This window comes from Urocitellus parryii, unplaced genomic scaffold (genome assembly GCF_045843805.1).
Source record: "Urocitellus parryii isolate mUroPar1 unplaced genomic scaffold, mUroPar1.hap1 Scaffold_48, whole genome shotgun sequence".
Lineage (NCBI taxonomy): Eukaryota > Metazoa > Chordata > Mammalia > Rodentia > Sciuridae > Urocitellus > Urocitellus parryii.
In genome coordinates this window covers 3380171-3402544 of record NW_027554049.1, presented here as the reverse complement: position 1 = coordinate 3402544, position 22374 = coordinate 3380171, and the positions used below count along the sequence as shown (strand labels likewise).

Sequence of the window (22374 nt, the reverse complement as noted above, 5' to 3'; positions counted from 1 at the left end):
CTACCTCCTACCTTTTTGGTCAGCAGGGTGAGGGGGCACATGTGGGTACTTGGAGGGCTTCTTGATATGGAAGTTGACGTTGTCCAGCTCCACGTTCAGGCTGATAGACGCAGCTGAGTCACTGTCCACTGTGGACTGGAAACTGCTGACTGAGGTGCGCTTGCTAGGACTGGCAGAATCTTTTAGTGTTGGGGAGGGGAAAGAAATATAGGGAGAGGAGGGGAGTAAAAATGGGTTTTATCAGGGTATTAGAGGAAAGTAGAAAAATGTTTTTAATATACAAGCCCAATGTGCAATACCAAAATGGATACAGTATTTTCATGTACTTCTGTGTAGACTTAATAAAATTTGAACAAATTTAAATATAAAATCAATTTTTAAAATGAATAAGTATATTGGAGGTTCTGCAGAAAGAAAGTCTGATATCATAGGGAAGAGGTGAGAAAGTTATCTGCTATGATATTATTTGCTCAGAGTTATTTTTAAGCTGCTGCAAACTATAGACTACGGTAAAATCTGAAAACATACGTTGCCTAACAAGTTAGTATCTCAAGAAAATACTGTATCTAAGACAAGGATTGCTACTAGATGTTTACATCCGGTTGAAGCCATAAATTTTAAAGCAGATTTTTTTTCAACGAAATAAGTAATGCACTCATTTTACCATACACACATAATGATCCATAAAAACTAAAATGTTAGAAAGTAAAACTCACTAGCCAAATTATCGTCACCTTCTTCAGCTATCTGTTCTGTGTCGCTGTCATCAAACTTTATGTCTTTAAACCAGGATGGCTCAGAGTGTCCTTCCACAGAGTTCACAGAGTCACTGTCCGGAGAAGGTGTCTCAGAAAATTCTGTACTCTGAAAGTATCAAGACAGGATCCAAGCAACTGACCCTCAATGTCAACGATGCTGGGGGTATCACACAAGAAATAAATTGTACCCAATATTTTTATAAACATAACTGAGTAAATTTATTTAGAAAAATAAACAAATTAACAAGAACTAAGCTATAAAATATTATCATACAGGCAATTCCATTGTTAAACTGTAATTTTAATTAACTAGAAGTCTTAGGTTAGCATGTTACAAACACAATATTTCTTTGATATAGATTTTACAGGGTTTTATGTCATCCTTTAGTTATCAGAAAAGACTACACAGCATCTAGTCTAACCCTAAACAAACTCTGGGTCACATCCTGAAAAAATAACTGTCATACTTTAACAAATATACACCAGTCTTCAGGGTCATTTCTAACTACTGAGTTTCTCATTTTAGGTGCTAGGGATGTGCCTCAATGGTAGAACACTTGCCTGGCAGGGGTCAGGAAAGACATGCATTTAATCACTAATACCTCAAAAAAATTTTTTTAAAGTTATTTAGTAAACATACACACACAACATATATATTTAGTGTGTGTATGTACTTTATATATATATATATATATATAAATATACATATATGGTTATATAAATATTTTTAAAATTTTCTATCTTTAAGTAATTTTCATTTCCCTTGAGTTAGAAAAAGATATTATTTTATCATCAGTGCACAGTTTAATAGTACTAAAGAGTCAAAATCTGTTTCTATTTACTTTCCATTTTTCAATCATTTTGTTATACATGCAACTTTTAGTTATAAAAACATAAACAGTAAAAGTGAAAGCTATTAAATGACAAACTATAAGTTAACTATAAAACTAAGCCAAGTTTAAGCAAAACCACACCAAATAAAGTATTTAATCCTAATAGCAGGTTTTCATCTTTATTACCTTACTTTAAAAAAAAATATTTTGGGCTGGGGATGTGGCTCAAGCGGTAGCGCGATCACCTGGCATGCGTGCGGCCCGGGTTCGATCCTCAGCACCACATACAAACAACGATGTTGTGTCCGCCGAGAAATGGAAAATAAATATTAATTCTCTCTCTCTCTCTCTCTCTCTCTCTCTTTCTCTAAAAAAAAAAAAAAAAAAAAACTTAAAAAAATAAAATAAAATAAAAATTAAAAAAAATATATTTAAAAAGGAGAAAACAGCATTGGGACTAGTGGTATAGCTCAATAAAAAAAAAAGTTGTAACTTTCCTCAAACAGCAAGGAAAATCTATTAGAAAAAAAGTTTCTTTGGTTAATTCAATTACTTTTTATTCTCACTGATGAAGAAAGACTTCAAAACAAGCTTGTTACATTCTCATTAGGAGTAAAAAAATGAAGATTACCTGCAGTGGTCTGTAGAGTGCATACTCATCCCTGAAAAGCTGGTCATGATGACTAACACAATCCAGCCAACGTCCATCAACCATTGCTTGTCCAATTGCTATAGCTTGTGCCCTGAATTAAGAGCAAGAAACATGAAATATTTTAAAAGTCAGTCAGAATAATTTTATAGTATGACATAATCTTTTTTTTTCCAGTTCAGAGTTCGAATTTCAAATTATCCTTGGACAGATAAGGAATAAAACAAGAGACTGGGGAGACTGGATGCAAATTAAAAAATTCGTCTAGATACCATAGTAAAGGATGAGAACCTATGGTAAGGCAGTCCTAAAAACCTTATTTTAATTACAGGAAATACTCAATGCATGCACACACCCCTCTCCATAACGGAAGAGTAAAAACATGCTAAAAACAGCATGCCTCCTACAAAGAACTTACAGTCTTGATGAAAAAACCTCTTTCTTAAGATCACAATACCTGGTAGCAGTATGACCATTTCGGATTAGCCAGTTAACCAATTCCTTTCCTACAATGCAATTGGGATGGGTTCTCAGCCAGTACCGGTGATCCTGAAACTCCATTCCACTACTGTCATGGCAGATTTTTTTCAACAGGTCCTTTAACTGAACACTGTCCTGCAATACATTGAGAGCAAGTGTTACTCATAAGAATGCTATTTACCTGTACAGATGCTTTCCTGTGATTTTCACATTCATAAAAGGAACTTTGATTTGCATTTCTTTAGAGCAACTAATTTTTTTAAAGATTCTTTTTTTATTGGTTGTTCAAAACATTACAAATCTCATGATACATCATCTTTCATACATTTGACTCAATTGGGTTATGAACTCCCATTTTTACCCCAAATACAAATTGCAGAATCACATTGGTTACACACTCACACTTTTACATAATGGCATATTAGTGACTATTGTATTCTGCTACCTTTCCTATCCCCTACTATCCCCCCTCCCCTCCCCTCCCATCTTCCCTCTCTACCTCCTCTGTGTTGTTCAATTCTCTCCCTTGTTTCCCTCACCCTTTCCCCTCACGACCTCCTATATGTAATTTTGTGTAACATTGAGGGTCTCCTACCATTTCCATATGCTTTCCCTTCTCTCCCCCTTTCTCTCCCCCCACTCGTCTTTGTTTAATATTAATCTTTTCCTCATACTCTTCCTCCCTGTTCTGTTCTTAGTTGCTCTCTTTATATCAAAGAAGACATTTGGCATTTGTTTTTTAGGGATTGGCTGGCTTCACTTAGCATACTCTGCTCTAATGCCATCCATTTCCCTGCAAATTCTATGATTTTGTCATTTTTTAGTGCTGCGTAATACTCCATTGTGTATAGATGCCATATTTTTTTTATCCATTCATCTATTGAAGGGCATCTAGGTTGGTTCCACAGTCTAGCTATTGTGAGTTGTGCCGCTATGATCATTGATGCGGCAGTACCCCTATAGTACACTCTTTTAAGATCCTCAGGGAATAGTCCGAGAAGGGCAATAGCTGGGTCAAATGGTGGATCCATTCCCAGCTTTCCCAGGAATCTCCATACTGCTTTCCAAATTGGCCTCACCAATTTAGAGCAACTAATTTATATGATTTAATATAAATGATGCATACATGAGGAACAACTTGAACTAATTCCAAGCATGACTTTTCTGTTAAAAATCAATGATCCCAAGTACTATATTTTTGGATCAATGGCACATATTATCCATCTCCTAGTTAAGTACAAAATATATTCTTCTTTTTTGGAAACTGGATAACGGTAGAAGATGTGACAACAGGCAAATCACAATAATCTAAGGTAACTGTTCCTGGTAGCCTTTATGCCACCATATTCATTCCACCCTTTTCAGCACCACCCAACTGCTAGATAAATCTTCAAAAAAAAAAAAAAACTTTATCCATTGCTCAGCAACTACAGATTCAAATCTAAACTTGAGTGACCAAATTCATTGCCTTTCACTGGATAGTCCCAAATAACTGCACTCTCAATGCCCACACTCTCCAACTTAAATTTTCTCCCAATTAATAAATCCTACTTTATTCCATGGAAATGCCATGCTTATTCTTATCTCTATACCTTTCCTTACATCTATATATAAGATTCACTTTCTTTACTACTTATCCAAATCCATTTCGTCCTTCAAAACATAGAGCTCAATACCTTTTCTGACACCCTAATTAATGATCAATTTTTTAAATTTTATATCATTCGTGACGCTTTTTAGTATTAAGACATATATGTATTTATTTTACCGTTAAAAACATTTCTATTGATTTGATTTCTACCTCCTGAATTAAAAGTTGAGGATAGAAGCCATATCTTTCATTTCTTTGAATCACTCTGTGGATTGAACACATGATTTTATATATAAGCAAATGGAAGAAACTAAATATTATCTCACATAAACTGAATAAACTGTCTCAAAGGCTTCTCCATGTGTATAAGAAACTTGTTTCAGGGGGCTGGGGATGTGGCTCAAGCGGTAACGTGCTCACCTGGCATGTGCAGGGCGCTGGGTTCAATCCTCAGCACCACATAAAAATAAAAGATGTTGTGTCCACCGAAAACTGAAAAATAAATATTAAAAGAAATTCTCTCTATAAAAAAAAGTTAAAAAAATAATGCTTCAAATTTTAAACAGCAAGCTTAACCTAAGAGTTAAGCTCTCTTATATTATGTAGGAAACTGAATTCTGATCTTGCCAGAAGAAAGGGGTAAAAAAAATATTAATGCAATAAGTAGAGAAAGAATACTGACCAGTTTCTCAGGTGATCTGAGTAAAAAGTTAAGCTAATCATTTCTGTTTAACTGATATGCTATTTCATTTATGTTTCTTTAAAAAAAATCAATGAAATAGACATCCTTATGATCAAAACTAGCAATGGGTCAAAGACAGTGTACTAGTACCAGAAGAATTTTGCGTTCATCCTCAGTGGTCTCTGTCCTAACATATGTTCGGTTAGCCTGGGGACTGACAGATGTCTCATATGAAGGTACCATAGGAGAACCAGATCGATCCAATGACAGGTTAGTAATGCTGGCTGATCTGGAAACAAACAAACAAACAAACAAAAAGTAAAATAGCAGTTGTAAATTCATCTATAAATAGAATACAGTAAACATTCATATTTAAATAAATGCTTACTTGCCAATGTTAAGGGCAATTTCATTTTTTTATTGATTCTTTTTAGTTATGTATACAAGACAGTAGAATTTATATTGATATAATTATACAAGCATGGAATATATCTTGTTCTAATTAGGACCCCATTCTTATGGATGTACATAATGTGAGATTCACTGTGGTATGGTCATATACGTATATAATAAAGTTATGTCAGATTCATTCCACTGTCTTTCTTTTTCCTATCCTTCATTCCTCTTTGTCTAATCCAATGAAATTCTATTCTTCCCCTACTCTCTCCTTGTTGTGGCTTATCATCCACATATCAAAGAACTTTGGTTTTGGGGAATAGGTTATTTCAATTAGCATGATAGTGACCAGATGAATCCATTTACTGGCAAATGTCATAAAGTCATTCTTCTTTATGGCTGAGTAATATTCCATTATGTACATGTATCATATTTTCTTTATCCATTCATCTGTTGAAGAGCACATAGGTCGGCTCCATAACTTATCTATTGTGAACTGTGCTTCTATAAACATTAATGTAGCTGCGTCACTATAGTATGCTGATTTTAAGTCCTTTGGGTATAAACCAAGGAGTGAAATAACTGGGTCAAATGATGGTTCCATTTCTGAGGAATCTTCACACTGCTTTCCAGAGTGTGTGCACCAATTTGCAGTTCCACCATCAATGTGGGAGTATATCCTTTTCCCACACCGTTGTCAACATTCATTGTTACTTGAATTCTTGATAACTGCCATTCTTCCTAGAGTTTACTGTATTCTCAGTGTAGTTTTAAGGTGCTAGAGATGTTAAACATTTTTTTCATATATTTGTTGACCATTCATATTTCTTCTTCTGTGAAATGTCTATTCAGTTTTTTGCCCATTTATTAATTGGGTTATTTGATTTTTTGGTATTAAGTTTTTTTGAATTCTTTGTATATCCTGGAAATTAACACCCTGAGGTGCAGGTGACAAAGATTTTCTCCCATTCTATACGCTCCCTCTTCATGCTCTTGATTGTTTCCTTTGCTGTGAAGAAGCTTTTTAGTTTGATTCCATCTCATTTATGGGTGTGAGGACAATCCAGCTGTGACATCTGTTAACCCATTGATTGCCAGAGCTGATTCAGCTGATTTGGCTGCCTAGGTGGGTGCCCCCTTACTCGCTCACCACTTCTTGTATGTCCTCCCACTGTGTGCTCAATTGAAGAGGATGACCTTCTCCAATAGTGGAGGACTGTTCTTTAGTCAAGGGTATATTAGTAGCTGCATTGCCCTCCTAGAACCTCCAAATAAGCTCTCAAAGGCACTTTTAAAAGTAGTTATGATGATTATGTACAATGTCATTATTGGGAAAAACTAGGTGAAAGATACTCAGAAATTGTACTATCTGTGCAATTTCTATGTGAGTCTAAAATCATTTAGAAGTAAGTTTAAAAGAAAGTAGAAAGTAATTATGGAAATATTACAGAAAAATAATTATATAGTTATATATCAGTAATATTTCAAAGGAAGTAGATATAAACACTTGTTAAAAATATTAAAAATTAGGGGGTTTTATAGAGAAATATAAAAAATGGTAAATAAACATAGAAATAATATTACAAATCAGGAAGGAAAAAACTATAGTTCAGAGGTCAAATCCATCCTGTTTTTGTATAGCTCAAGGAACACCAATTCTGAACCCCAACTAAGTGAAATGTTATGTTCAAAAAAAGAATTCCTCTTTTCTTATTAGCAGACCTACATTTAAAATATTGTCCCCAGTTATTATTAAATTTTCATTTCATGAGTTAAAAAAACTAGTGAATATTTGTTTCTTCTGATGACAAAAGTACTTATACATGATTTACTTAAATGATTTATAAGTGTATTATCAACAGCATCAAGCAAGCTATTTAAAAAAAAATATGTAGCTAAAAATTTACTTTGCTTCTACCTAGGAAAAATGAAACCGAATTTTAGCTTCCAAACAAAGGATAAAAGGCAGAAGCATCTCTGTGTTAGATACTATGAAACCCATTCATTAGGGCAACACACACACACACATACCTTATTTAATCCTCACTGTATTCTTTAGAGTAGGTATTTATAGTTCCATGTTATAGATAATGAAAGCCAGAATTAGAGCTTTAGTTAATTTTAGGGCAACTCAGTTAATAAGCATGAGGGCTGCCATTCAAAATTAGGTTTCAGCCGGGTACAGTGGCACACTCCTGTAATCCCAGCAGCTCAGGAGGCTGAGACAGGAGGATCGTGAGTTCAAAGCCAGCCTCAGAAAAAAGTGAGGTGCTAAACAACTCAGTGTAGACCCTGTCTCCAAATAAAATACAAAAAATAGGGCTGGGAATGTGACTTAGTGGTTCAGTGCCCCTGAGTACAATTCCTGGAACCCGCCCCCCCCCCAACCAAAAAAAGAAACTAGGTCTCAAATGAAAATCATCTTCTTTCCAATATAAAGATTTAAAAATATTTTTAAATAATTTAAGAAATTATTCAGAGATTTAGCAGAAAGTCACTATTAATGATTAATATATCAAATAACCTTTAAGCAATATTTTTAAAAATAATCAGCTATTCATTTCTTGGCATATTCTTTCAGTTCAAAGATTGCCACTATGTCTTACTCAATTAAAATCTCTTTTCCAGTTGGAGCATTAGTTCATGCATTCTGCTTTGTCTAATGTTCTAACCATCCTGCATTTATGCTATTACAGTGGCAGTAAGAAAAAAGCAAATTGGTTAATTTTGTTGTCAAAAGCGCTAATGAATATGCTAGTGGCAAGAATGCTGATGAAAATTATAAGCATAGGGCTGCCATTCATTGAATAAATTACATCTCTCCTAAAGACCTTCATCAATCTTAGAATTACTTGAAAACACATGAAGATATATTGTAAACACAGCTATCTCTTTGAGTACATGCCCACAGGAATACTACAATTTATCTTATTTTTTAAAAACTTTCCACATCCCTCTGCTGTATTTCCTTCCTTCTCTTTATAGCAAAACTCCCATTTCCAATTATTCCTCCATCCTATTTTAAACCCCAACCAACCCACTGAAATTACCTAGTATGCTTTAACTCATCTTACTTAACATTTCAGCATTTTAATTCCATGAAAACCTTTCTTCACTTGTCTAGTAAGGCAAACACACCTGGCCTGGTTGGCCCCTCCATCTCCTTCTTTATTGGGTCCTCTTCACTTCCCCAATCTCAGTCCTTGGTCCTATCTCCTCTTTTCACACTCACTCTGCTGACGATCCCCATCCAGGTTTATAACCTTAAATACCATTCACATAATAATGAAACCCAAGTTTATATTTCTAGCCTGTACCTCTTCCCTAAATTCTGGACTCATATATCCAACTGTCTATTTGACATCTTCCTTGGATCTCTAGAAGGTGTCTAATTCAGCTTGACACCTGTTAGTCAGAACTGCATATGCCTATAATCCCAGCAACTCCAGAGGCTAAGGTAGAAAGATCACAAGTCCAAGGTCAGCCTCAGCAATTTAGTGAGACCATGTCTCAAAATAAAAAGGGCTAGGAATGCAGCTCAGTGGTAAAGTACCCCTGGGTTCAATCCCCAGTACCAAAATAAATAAATAAAATCAAACTGTTACTCCCTGTCTTCCTCCATCTCAATTAATGGTGATTGCAATTGCTCAAGTCAAAAACCTGAGTCATCTTTGAATTCTCTTCCTGTTGTGGCCTACATTCAATTGACTAGCAAATGTCATTATGTCTATACTCAAAATGTATACAAAGATCATTATTAGGAACATTGATAAAAACAGAATACATACAACACATCAGATGACAGAAATTTCTTACCATTATAATTTCCAGAATTTATACATGATTATGTAAGGGACCTTAATTTTTTGTTCTAAGGGAACACACTTAAATATTAATAAGTAAAAAATAAGACTTCCTGTTTCTGGCCTGACATGTAAGAATCTTAGAAATTTTTACTCTGTCCTAACAACCAAAAAGCTAAAAAAACTGAAAAGTCAGCAATTCTTCATAGATCTGTCAGACAAATGAGATCACAGGACAAACTGCTACTTCAATCATAAGAATGAGACAGGTGTGTACAAAGAATAACAATTTACTGGAGCAGAAACTCACAAGTAGAAACCTCCCTGAAAAACAACTCATTTTAGGTAGAAAAACCTGAACTATAATTGACAAATTACAGATAGCTCAGTGTGAATAAGCCTGAAAACTCTAGGTGGGCCAAGTATTGGGGAGTGGGGCATGTATTTGTGAGTTTCATTTTCAGGAGTGCTACCAGGTCCTATTGGTGAATGTCAAAGAAAAAGGCCCTCCAGCTCCCCACCAAGGGAGGAAAAAAATATAATTTTGAATATGCCAGATCTTTTTAATAAGGCCTTCCCCGAGAAGAAACTATTTTATTAGAGCCTAACCTAGTAAAATAGCAGAGCTAAACACTCCCCCCTCCCCAGGGGAAGAGAAATACCCAATACCAGCCCCCTCTAAACCAACCATGTAGGGGAAGAGAAATACACAACTCTAGCCTCTTCCAACCATCCTGTCCCACCTAAGGAGGGCAAAGGAGTGGGGACAAGGACAGAGGGATAGGGAAGTACTTAAAAAGTTTATAGTCCCATGGCACAGGCTCACCAAAAAACTGAGACTTAACCAAAGGAGTCTGAAGATACTTCCCCTCATCCATGCCTTATCATTACATGACTAAAGAAAGGCCCATTTACTGCAGTTTCTTTCACCTACTATATCATGTCTAGTTACCAACCCAGAAGGCATACTAAAAGGAAAAAAACAGTTTGGAGATATAGAACAAATATAAGAAAAAATTGGGTACAGCACAAATGTTGGAATTAACAGTGCAAGAATGTTTAACAAAACTTGTATGAGATCTAAATGAGGAAAACTACAACACATGAATAAAATAAAGAATAAATAGATATTTCATGAATAGGAAAACTCAATATTGTCAAGATGTCAAGTTTCTCCAAACTTGATCTGATTCATTGCAATACCAATCAAAAACCAGCAAGTTACTTTGTAGACATCAAAAAAGTAACTCTAAAGAATATAAGAGGCAGCAAAACATCCCAAATAGTCAACACACTATAAAAGGAGAAAAAGTTGGGGAACTGATACAACCTGACTTTAAGATTTACTATAAAGTCACAATAATCAAGGCAATGGTATTGGTAAAAGAATAGCCAAATACGTCAACAAAACATAAAAGAGCCCAGGAATAGACTCACATAAATTGTCAACTGACCTTTGACAAAGGAATAAAAGTAAAACAAAGGAGCAATTAATCTTTCCAAATAAGTTTCCAATCTGAAAACTCAACTGTCCATCCACATATTAAAAAATAAATAAATCTAGAAAAGAACTGATACCCTTCACAAATTAACTCAAAATGGATCATAGACATAATTGTAAAAGGCAAAACTCCTAGAAAATAACATAACAGAAAATCTAGATGATCCTGGATATGGTAATGAGTTTAAAAATATGACACTCAGGTCACAGTGCATGAAAGAAATAATTGATCATCTGGACTTCATTAAATTCTTCTGCTCTGCAAAAGACAATGTCAAGAAAATGAAAAGACAAACCATACACTGGGAGAGAATATTTGCAAAAGACACATCTGATAAAGGACTATGATCTAAAACACAACAATATGCTAGGTGTGGTAGTACATGCCTCTAATTCCACCAACACAGGAGGCTGAGGCAGGAGGACACACGTTAGTGAGACTGTCTCAAAATAAAGAATGGAAAAACAGTGGGCATGGGGGCTGATATTATAACTCAGCAGGAAGGCACCTCAGGAGTCAATGTTCAATGTGAGTAATGCCAAAAAAAATGTTTTTTAATTAACAATGAGAATTAAAAACAATAAAGTTTTTTGCTGTATTTAAAAAAAAATAAAACAAAAGTTTTTAAAACTCAATGATGAGAAAATAAACAAACTGATTACAGATGATTAAAGATTTTGACATCTCACCAAAGAAGATATACAAACCACAAGGCAGATAAAAAAGATGTTCAACATCGTATGTCATTAAGAAATGGCAAATTAAAACAATAATGAGATACCAATATACATCTATAACATTGGCCCAAATCCAAAATACTGGAAACACCAATGCTGGTATCATGAGGAGCAAGAGAAACTCTTGCTGGTAGGAATGAAAAATGATATAGACACTTTGAAGAACAGTTTGAAAATATCTTACAAAAATGTTTCTTACCAAATGATCAAGCAATCATGCTCCTTGGTATTTATCTGAATAAAGTGAAAATTACTTGTACACAGGTATTTATAGTAATCTTACTCTTTCAATTGCTAAAACTTGGAAGCAATCAAGATGCCCTTCAGTAGGTAAACAGATACTGTACAACTGGACAATGGAACATTATTCTGCACTAAAAATATCAAGTCATAAAAGATAAAGTGAAAACTTTAATGCCCATTACCAAGTGAAAGAAGCCAATCTTAAAAATCTACATATATTCAGTGAATATAATTCTGGTAAAAAGGAAAACTACAGAGACAATTAAAAAAATCAATGATTATCATGGGTTAGAGGGAGGGATGAACAGACAAAACACAGCAGATTTTTAAGGCAGTGAAACTACTACTCTGTATAGTACAGTGGTAGATACATGTCATTTTGCATTTGTCCAAATCCATACAACCTACAATACCAGGAGACCCTAATGGAAACTACAAACTTTGAATGATAATGTGTCAGTGTAGGTTCTATAATAAATATACCACCATGGTCCCAGATATTCACAGTAGTGAAGGGTTGAGCATATGGAGAACAATGGAAAAGGGCCTCTGTACTTTCTCCTCAATTTTGTTATCACCCTAAAATTGCCATGTAAAATAAATCTGATGAACTAAAGAAATAAAAGATAACAATGCATGAAACATACTCTCAAATGGTTCAGGAAAAAATGTATGTGCATGTGTAAAATGACAGAATAAGCAAAAACATAAATAAGTAAATCTTAATGAATATATGGATACTTATTTTCCTATTCTTGCAAATCTTCTGCAAGTTTGAAAGTTTTTTAAAACAATTAAAAATTCAAGAAAAAAACACTCTCCCCATCTCATTCAGAGTAAAAGTCCTGACAATTAACTGTAAAACTGATCTACTTCAGACTCACAGGATTGTTTCTTATTAGTTGCTGGGAACTTGTCATTCCTGTTTTCTTGGTACACTCTTATACAAAAGGTCCACAAGGTTTCATTCTCTCACATCATTCTCTCACATCCTTCAGGTCTTTTTACTAAACTAGAAGACAGAGGATGGTGTAGGTACCAATATCTTAAGCCATTGATGAATACTGGAAAGAGCTACTCAAAGAATGAAAGCAAGAGCTGACCAACAAAAAGAAAATGATAGTTTAATTCAGCTTTTAGAACTGGGATTATAACAAGCAATCACCCTTTTTAATGCTTGTTGTTATTACCATGACAGGAAATAAAAAACAGACACAGAATACAGTGTTTCCATTTAGCATTTACCTATTTCGAGCGGGGGATTTCCCAGCATCCTCCTGAACAGATACAAGTCTTGTTGACAGAGTAGTGTTGGAGGAGTCTGGATGAATCAAACTACAAAGAAAATAGGAAAATATTGAGATCGCTTGGAACAGTAAAAGACAAACCCAATTCCAATGAGATATTTTAACATTTAAAAGCAAATTAAATCTTTTCCCCTGAAATTGGGGGATTATGGGTCACTTTTGCACTTGCTTGGATTAAGGTGAAAACTGTGTGATTATCATATCAAATGTCAAAAGAATGATAAAGTTTTTTAAGTGTACCAAACATTAAGAACACCAATAGTCAAACACGGTGGTGCATGCCGGTAATTCCAGCAACTCAGGAGGCTGTGACAGGAGGACTGTGAGTTCAAAGCCTCAGCAATAGTGAGAAGCTAAGCAATTTAATACAACCCTGCCTCTAAATAAAATATAAAAATAGGGCTGGGGATGCGATTCAGTGGCCATGTGCCCCTGAGTTCAATCCCAAGTACACCCCCCGCAAAATAACAATAAAATAATGAAATTGGTTGGATCAGTGACTTACATGATAATTTCCCAAATCACATATAAGATGGAAATGATTTGGGAAATATGAGTTCTAAAACTTTACTCTCTGTCCCCACAGCCCACTGGAATAGCAAAATAAAAAGCAAACCTAGGTCTAAGAGCAGGTTCCACCTCTTACTAGCTGTGTGACCAAATTCATTATTTAATCTTTCTGAACTTCAGCATCTGCATCTGTCAAAAGGAAAAAACAGTGCCTACCAAAGAGGTATAATGAATAAAAGAGAATGAATATTAAATAATTAGCACAAAGTCTAAAACTATTATTCTACCTTTGACATCTATCAAACACCTCTCAGGAAGCTATCATACCTGGTTTGTTTTATAAAATTTGTTTTATTAAATTGTACCTGCCAATTAAGGGCTCATATAGCCAGATCATACACAATTAAAAGATATTACTAATTAAAATAAAAAATCTAATTTCATTTAGAAATATGAATACAAATCTCATTAGTATTATCCCTAAAAAGACTTCATTAGGAATTATTAATCTCAGTGACTTCTATTGCCTATTCATCAAATATCATGAAGTTTATATACATGCCATGTGCTATTCTTGGTGCCAACAGTAAAACAGTGAGTGAACAATAAAGATATAGTCTCTCGTCTTACTGAGATTATACTCTAATTGGTCAATAACCTCACTACCCATAAACATCTATGATCCTGCTGGAGGTGAACCAAAGAGAAAGGAGAAAATGGTGAATTTGAAATAATTTGAATAAAAGTCAACCGAAAGCACTTATAAGTCAAGAAACTTAGTATTTCTCAAGTTTAAATAAAATTATATTCAAGTGCCAGTACCTTTGCCAGGCCAAATCATCCTCTAAGAATATGTTACGGCTGGCTTTTCTACTCCCAACAGGTGTTCGGGGTTCACTGGGATCAAGTACAGACACAGAGCAAGCAGAATCTGAAAGAGCACTCAAATCTTCCCCAATGGAATTACTGTCTGTGGAATGAGCATAACTTAAGCTATTTTTCTACAAAAGGTGCAAGCTCGGAGGTCTCCTGGGAGGAAAAAAAATTCAATAAGTAAATAAACCAATGTAAATGTAAACAACACAATTTCCCTAGGCAACAAGTGAGGAAATTAAAGTTTCTATTATGAAGCCCTGAAGAGTGGCCTCTAGAAGGGTACACAATTTTGAAATAAACTAATAAAATGGCCTAAACACAATATGATATATTGAGATAAACTTTGCTGAAATTCTTATAACGAACAGTTAAAATAGAAATGAAATGTACTTGGGAGAACAAACAAGATTACTTAATACTTCTATTTTTTTTTTTTTTTTAGGATGTAGTCCTGCGCAAAAATAAGTGTTAATTTCTACCTTGTTTTTCTAAAACATTGGTTTGTGATTCCGTAACAATTTGGTGTATTAAAAATGGAGGTGAAATAGTCATATGCCACATAATGTTTTGGTTAACAAGATCACATAATACAATAATTGTCACATAATGGAGCCGAAAAACTCCATTTTGTTCCCCCCACCTGCAGTACTGCGGATCAAACCCAGGGCCTCACACTTCTGAGGCAAGAATACTACCACTTATCTGTAGCTCTGGCCCTTGAAAAATTCTTATCACCTGGTGATGTTGTAGCCATCATAATGTTGTAGGGCAACACATTTCTAATGTTTGTGATGCTGTTATAAATAAATCTACTACTCTGTAGATCTTATAAAAGCATAGCACATACAATTACATATATTACATAAAAGTTGGTAATGATGATAAATGACTATGTCACTGACTTATGTCATTATGATCTACACTTTTTATCATTATTTTAGAATGAACAACCTTTTACTTATAAAAAATTTTACCATAAAACAGTATACCATGTTGGATCAGTAGCAGTCTCTCAATTGTTCAAAATGCTATGTTGATACCCAGAAGGCTAGATAGAAGGAACACCTGAGGCCAGAAGTTCAAAACCAGCCTGGGCAACTGCAAGACCCCAAAAACCCAATCCACCCTACCAAAAAAAAAAGGGGGGCCATAGGGATCTATTAACCAGCACCATCCAGGTTGGTTTAAGTATATTCCATAATGTTCACACAAAGATAAACTCACCTAAGTGATGCACTTCTCAGAACTTACCCATCATTAAGCAACACAAGACTATATTTAACTTTACATGTAATTTAACAATTCTACCTTAATTATTTATTACCACTACTACTAAAAATCTGAAGTGACAGAAAAGATTTCTAAAAGTTCACTGTACTGCTTTTGCCATAATTTCACCAACTATAATAATACCTCTGTTTTATTTTAAAACTACTATTATATAATACTTAATTTTATTAAACTATACATGTATCTTAATCAAAATAAAATGTCAGTTGTTGATATACTAATTTCTGTCATCACAATTTAAAAGATAAAATCTATTAAAACTATTAAGAAAAATAGATCTGCATCCACTTCAATCAGGACCCCAGAAAACAGTAACAACAAAGTGAACACCAGTCTAGGATAATCAAAGCACTAGGATAATTATCATCAACTGACCAAGGCAGAATTTCAGTGAGGATGTGAAATTACTTCCTTCCTGAAAGACCTACAGTTTACCATTACAAAAGCGGGTTTGTTTCTTACACTATTAAAGGAAATCTCCCTGAACCAGTCAGCTCTCAAAACTAAAGTTATCAAACCAATAAAGACAGTCAAGCCTGACCAGGAAAGTTTCATTTCATTAGAGCATTCATCAGCAAAGGCCACTACACATATAAGTGTATTATATGATGGAAAAATTAAGGCTGATGAGACACAGTCCTGCCACCAGAGAACTCACAGTATACTGGAGATGATGGACATATATAATTTAAAATGCTGCATGATGAATGCATAGATATTACTTTTACTATTACCATAATAATTGCTTAATATTCATGGATCCTTTGATATGTGCCAGACATTGTTCCAGGTATTCTACATTTATTCAGCATCTCAATGTGCAATTGTGCACTAAATATATTATTCCCATTTGTGATGGTTAATCTCGGGTCAACTTGGCTAGACAAGGGGTTTGGTCAAGTAATCTAAACAGTTATCTGGGGTTGAGGGGTGCAGGGAGTATGATTAATATTTACAAATACTGAAGTAAAGCAAATTATTCTCCACAAGGTAGTGAGTCTCATCCAATCAGTTAAAGGTCTGAGGAGGTAAGACTAAAGTTTCCAGAATAAAAAGGAAATACTGCAAGGCAGAAATCCTATAGAAGTTTTCAGCCTGCTAGCCTCCTTGAGAATTTCAGACTTGCCAGCCCTTCACAATCATTAAATCACTTGAGCTGATTCCTTAAAATACAGATAAACTTCTCTCACTCATTTGCTCAGTGTGTGTGCATAACTCCATTCATTCTGTTTCTTTAAAGAATTCTCACTAATGCAGATTTTGGTACTGTTATATTTGAATATGAGATGTCCCTCAAAAGATCCTGTAGTAATGCAGTAATAAGGTGAAATGACTGGATTGTGAGAGCTGTAACCTGATCAGTCTAGCCTAGTTTAAATGGACCTCCTGGTATCTGTAGGTAACTTGTATGTGGCTGAAGGAGGTGGGTCATTAGGTTCATGTCTTTCCTCTCTGCTTCCTGACCCCACCATAAACTAAGCAGCTTTCCTTCACCACTCCCTTCTGCCATGAAGCTCCATCTCATCTCAGGCCCAGAGCAGTGGACTCAATTGACCATGGATTAAACTTCTGGAACCAGGAGCCAAAATAAACTTTCCCTCCTCTATATTGTTTTTGTCAGGTATTTTTTGTCACCAGACACACAAACATAACTAAAACTGGTAAAAAGAATGGTTCCAAAGGAAAAGAATTTTAAGGATAAGGTTCCTGAATGGGCTTTCATGTTTCTAGAACTGGTTCTCTGATTGGACTGAAAGGCACTAATGATTTTATTTCTAACAGCAAAGAGAATATTGATAATCTATGGTGTGCTTAGCAATACAAACATGCAAAATATCACCTATGTATGGATACTCCTAATCAAATACTTATAAGAAGCAAGATTATGAGTTACTATGTATTTAATCTTTGAACATTTTTGTCAAACTAATAAGTATATTAAGATAAACTTATTGTTCCTAATTGCACTACACAAAGTAGAGAAATAAAAGAATAACCTCAGGATTCAAATTCCCAGTTCAAGAACTGAGCTAATTAAAAGTTTCTGTCTTCCCTGAAAGAATCCCTTATCTCCTATGGCCTCAGTGCTAAGATTGCTGAATATCTAACCAATTCTCAAAATACAAGTGGCTGAATTAATACACATAACAACAAAGACAGAGACAGGAGTGATGGTTCTGTTCACAAGCCAAAGAACATGAAGAACTACCAGCAACCACCGGAAAATAGGAGAGAAGCCTGGATGAATTCTCCCTTGGAGCCTCCAGAAGGAAGTAAGACTGCCAACACTTTGATTCCAAGCTTTTGGCCCCCAGAAATGCAGAAACGGGAGAACAAATTTCAGTTGTTTAAAAAAAATACCAAACCCATAACTTCAATTACCAATCTTGCAGTATGTCTGCTAATAAAGTGAGGACACTGATTAGGAAGAAATGGGATCCTGAAAATTAGAATGAAGATATATGGGAAAAGCCAAAAGAAGCTAAGGATATTAAACCCCCAAATCTGAACCTCCTGTCGGAAGTAGCCTTTCCAAGTCATCCGAAATTAACTCTGCTTTGCTTCAGGAATTTGTAATGCCCTCCCTCGAGTTAGGTGCCTTGCAAGACACTTCTAATTCCCCTCAAGATCTATTCCTAGTACCTCCAACCCATAGTCAAGTCCTGTCAGGTCTTAAAGGTAAGGTACAAAGTAAGACCAATGAGGATGTATGTGGTATACCCGAAGAACCAAATGACTATTCCAATTAATATAGACAAAAACCCAAGGAATGTGTGAGATGGCTATTGAGGGTATAGGATAAGAGTGGATAGAAAATTGGCCCAAGTTGAATTTACTGATATGGGTCCATTAAATAGAGATTCCATATTTAATCTTGCAGCTTGAGAAGTTAAAAGAAGCTCTTAAGTCTATTTAGTTGACTGGCTAAAAAATATGAATCTTTAAAAGGTGGCTTATATTAAAAATGAAGATAAAATGCCTGAACTCCCCTAATATACTACAGAGCAAGGAATACATGAGCTTAGGAAACAGGAATGAGTCAATTTTGCACATACATAACCACACTCCCTCTCTCTTATTATGTGATGCTCTGCATGACCTTTGGGCTCTGCTAGCAAGAAATACATCACCAGAGGAGTACCCTAGACCTTGTACCTCTACAATCAACAAAAACAGGTATTTGGTTTTTTTTCCTGATGCCAATTATGAAACAGGGATTGGTATGTACTGGTTTGGCTAACGTAGCCAAACCTGCAGAGGAATTCAGTACAGCTCAATTCATTGTTCAACAGCTACTGGGTTTATTTGGTCAAGATACTCGTAATATGGAAGCAGAAGCTTCTCATACTTGTTGTATTTGGAGCTATCACCAGGAACTAAAAGCTAAAGTAAACAAAAGATTTTCTTCCTGATAACTTGAATAATCTGGATGTAGACAAAACCACTGGGACCTAGTTATGATTTGATTATTTATAAAGTAATGCTAATTGTGCTAATACTTGGAAAGCATAAAAAATCTAGTTGTAAGTGATAGTAGTGTTTGATTTGACAGAAAACTAAAGTAAACTTTTAATAATAGTCTCTCTTTACATATGACTTAAGGAATTTATCTATGGATATTAGTAACCTTTTTCTATGATTTGCCTATAATAAATCATACTTGGTCACACACATAAAATAGAGTGGATTTGCCATATAAAACCTGCTCCCTTATCCCTGAAAGATATACCATTCAGCACAACCATGAAACATAAATTTGTGAGGGGAGACTCAGAATCCCTGAAGGGCTCTGGCTGCTATTGCTTTTCTTTTTAGATAAGAAATTACTGCTACCACTGAACCAGGAAAACCAAATGCAATTGGGATAACTGGATCCTCAGGTATCAGGGGCCAAAGGGATTTATGGCCTTTGAATACTGTGACTATACAATTAAAGCAAGGAAACAGTCAACTTTTTCAGGGATTACCAGCACTAACTCTAAACTGAAACTAATTCCAAGGACTCAAACATCACTGTTGTTCACCAGTCACAGCAGAGGCTTAGGGAGGCATGGCAACTGATGGGAGTTTTAGCTCAGGTACATGTGACAGTGAGTTTAGTGGATCCCCAAAGCCCATTCTGTGGTTATTTCATCAGTTCTAGAATATATAATTGATATAGACATATTCAGCAACTGGTAAAATCCATACATTGATTCCTTAACCTCTATTATGGTGCTTCTGGCCTCCAGAACTGTAAGACAATAAATTTCTATTGTTCTAAGCCATTCAGCCAGTACTTTGTTATGGTAGTCCTAAGAGACTAAAATGCCAGCCAGGCATGGAACACACACCTAAAATCCCAGTGACACAGGAGGCTGAGGCAGGATGATCACAAGTTCAAGGCCAGCCTCAGCAATTCAGCAAGTCCCTCTTTCAAAATTAAAAAAAAAAAAGACCAGGGATCTAGCTCAGTGGTTAAGTGCCTCAATAAAAAGGAAAGAAATCAATCCTAACCGTATGAGATAGATTTTATCCTAAGGGTAATGGTAGCTCTGAAAAGGTATTTATCCTAAGAGTACTAAGCAGGGAAATAACCTGACATGATCAATTGGCATTCTACAAATACTGACTTGAATATGAAAAATGAATTCAAGATAGGGAAAAACTAGGAGTAAGAAAATCTCTTAAAAGCTCTAGTCAATCTGGATGAAAGATAATGAACTCTGTAGCAATTTTAGTTTCTTTTTTTTTTTCAAGTGAATGAAAGCAAAAGGAAAATCTATACAATAACAAAAATAACATGAAAGAAGTCAAGAGCATTTTCTTGAGTAATTTTGGTCCACCTTCCACTCCAAATCACTGCATAAATCCACACACCATTGTCAGCTTTCTTCTGTTTCAACAAATAACTTGAATTTTCAGTATTGCTAAAATTTGACTATGTTCCTTATGGAAGAATAAGAGTAAGATACAATTTGCCAAAACATAGTGTCATATAAGTCAAGAAAAAACTTTAAAAATAAGAACTCTCATAATAATATAAATTAGAAATCTACCCTAACCATCTTGTCTGATAACTTTTAACATCCCTAGAGCTTTCTACTAGTATCTATGATACACTGTCTTTTATTCTAGTTATTTTTTAACTTTCCATCTACTTTATCACTTGACTGTGAAGTGCTGTCGCCCTCACTATTGCATCCCCACGCCTTACACACAAGGCCCAAAATAAAAATTGGCTTATTGTTGGTCCTGTATTATAATTATTTTATACTTATGACCTTTAAAAATTGTAATACTGTCAATAAAATGCATTTACCTGTATAGCCCATAAATTTTCCAGGGATTTCTTGATTACAGCAATGACTGCAGAAAATCTGCCCACATAGTTGGCAATGGTGTCTGCGCCTAAAGGTTGTGAATTTTTCACTACAGTCACAGCACTCTTTACATTGGCTATCTGGCATCCAGTATTGCTTCAGGTCACTATCCTATAACAATAAAAATGTGTGAAGACTTCTTGAAAATACTGATTTTTATATTGTAATGGCAAATAAAATCCTTGAAGATTTTTTTTACAGAAATGAGAAGTTAATTCTAAAATTCATAATAAATGCAAAAGACCAAAATGACCAAGAACAATCCTGAAGAATAAAACAGGATTTACATTACCATCCTTCAAGACTTATTCAAAAGCTATATAATTTTAAATAGTACTGGTGCAAGGACAAAAAAAATGGAGATATGGAACAGAAAAAAGTAGCTTAGCATACACTAATGTGTACATGATTTTTGTGATAAGATTTACAGCACAATCAATGACAGATGGTCTTTCAAAAACTATGGTGCTATCCTCATGTCCATTATATCCAAATAGACATGAAAATAAAAGGAAACTTGACCCTATTTATTCACACAAATAATAAAGCTTCTTAAAAAGAATCATAGGGGTATATCTACAGATCCTGGCCTGAAACTAGCCTTAAAAGGAGAAAAAAACACTAGCCTTAAAAGGAGAAAAAAAAACTGATACAATTAACCACATTAAAGTTAAGAACTTACGTTAAAAAAATTGTGGTTTTCACAACTGAAATAAATAATAAATATACTATCATTTTATTCTTTATTTTTGGTACCAGGGATTGAAACCATGGCACTCAACCTCTGAACCACATCCCCAGCCCTTTCTTATATTTCATTTAGAGATAGAGTCTCACTAAGTTGCTGAGGCTGGCTTTGAACTCAAGATTCTACTGCCTCAGCCTCCCAAGCCTCTGGTATTACAGGTCTGCACCACCACACCCAGCTTAACAAATACATTTTCTTTCAAGTCATATTATGTCATTTTTCAGTGGGAATGGTATGATCCCAAAAAGTATGTAAGAAGAAATCTTCCAAAGCACTAATTATTACCTGGCTTTTTCCCTCCATGATTTCTTTGAGACGTTTTAATACTGTGCTGAGGCTTCGAAGCTGAACAGCTGTACGAGGATCATGACCTCCAAAGGTAGGTTCTGCCTTCCTTCTTGTATCTGAGTCATATTAAAAAAAAAAGAGAGAACAACAAAGGCAATCTTGTTAACGGTTCCTTGTGTCTATATAAAACACTGCATCTATGTGATGTGAAGTGCTTTTATTACTTGTATTCTCCCAACCAGTGACATAGGTTGAGAGTTAAGGGTGGTCTTTATAAGGGTAACAGACTGTTGAAAGTATTTCTTATTGCCATGTAAA

The 22374-nt window shown here is 35.0% G+C and overlaps 1 protein-coding gene across 1 annotated transcript in view; it reads right to left on the bottom strand.

Moving 5' to 3' along the window:
• Window positions 1-22374, bottom strand: part of LOC144252587 (1-phosphatidylinositol 3-phosphate 5-kinase-like) — a 28341-nt gene continuing 5967 nt past the window's right edge. Inside the window, 10 exon segments of the mRNA XM_077794820.1 lie at window positions 1-179; window positions 717-864; window positions 2223-2334; window positions 2698-2855; window positions 5144-5282; window positions 12920-13009; window positions 14314-14485; window positions 14488-14520; window positions 20960-21131; window positions 22054-22172. Of these exon segments, the coding sequence (XP_077650946.1) occupies window positions 1-179; window positions 717-864; window positions 2223-2334; window positions 2698-2855; window positions 5144-5282; window positions 12920-13009; window positions 14314-14485; window positions 14488-14520; window positions 20960-21131; window positions 22054-22172 (1322 nt within the window).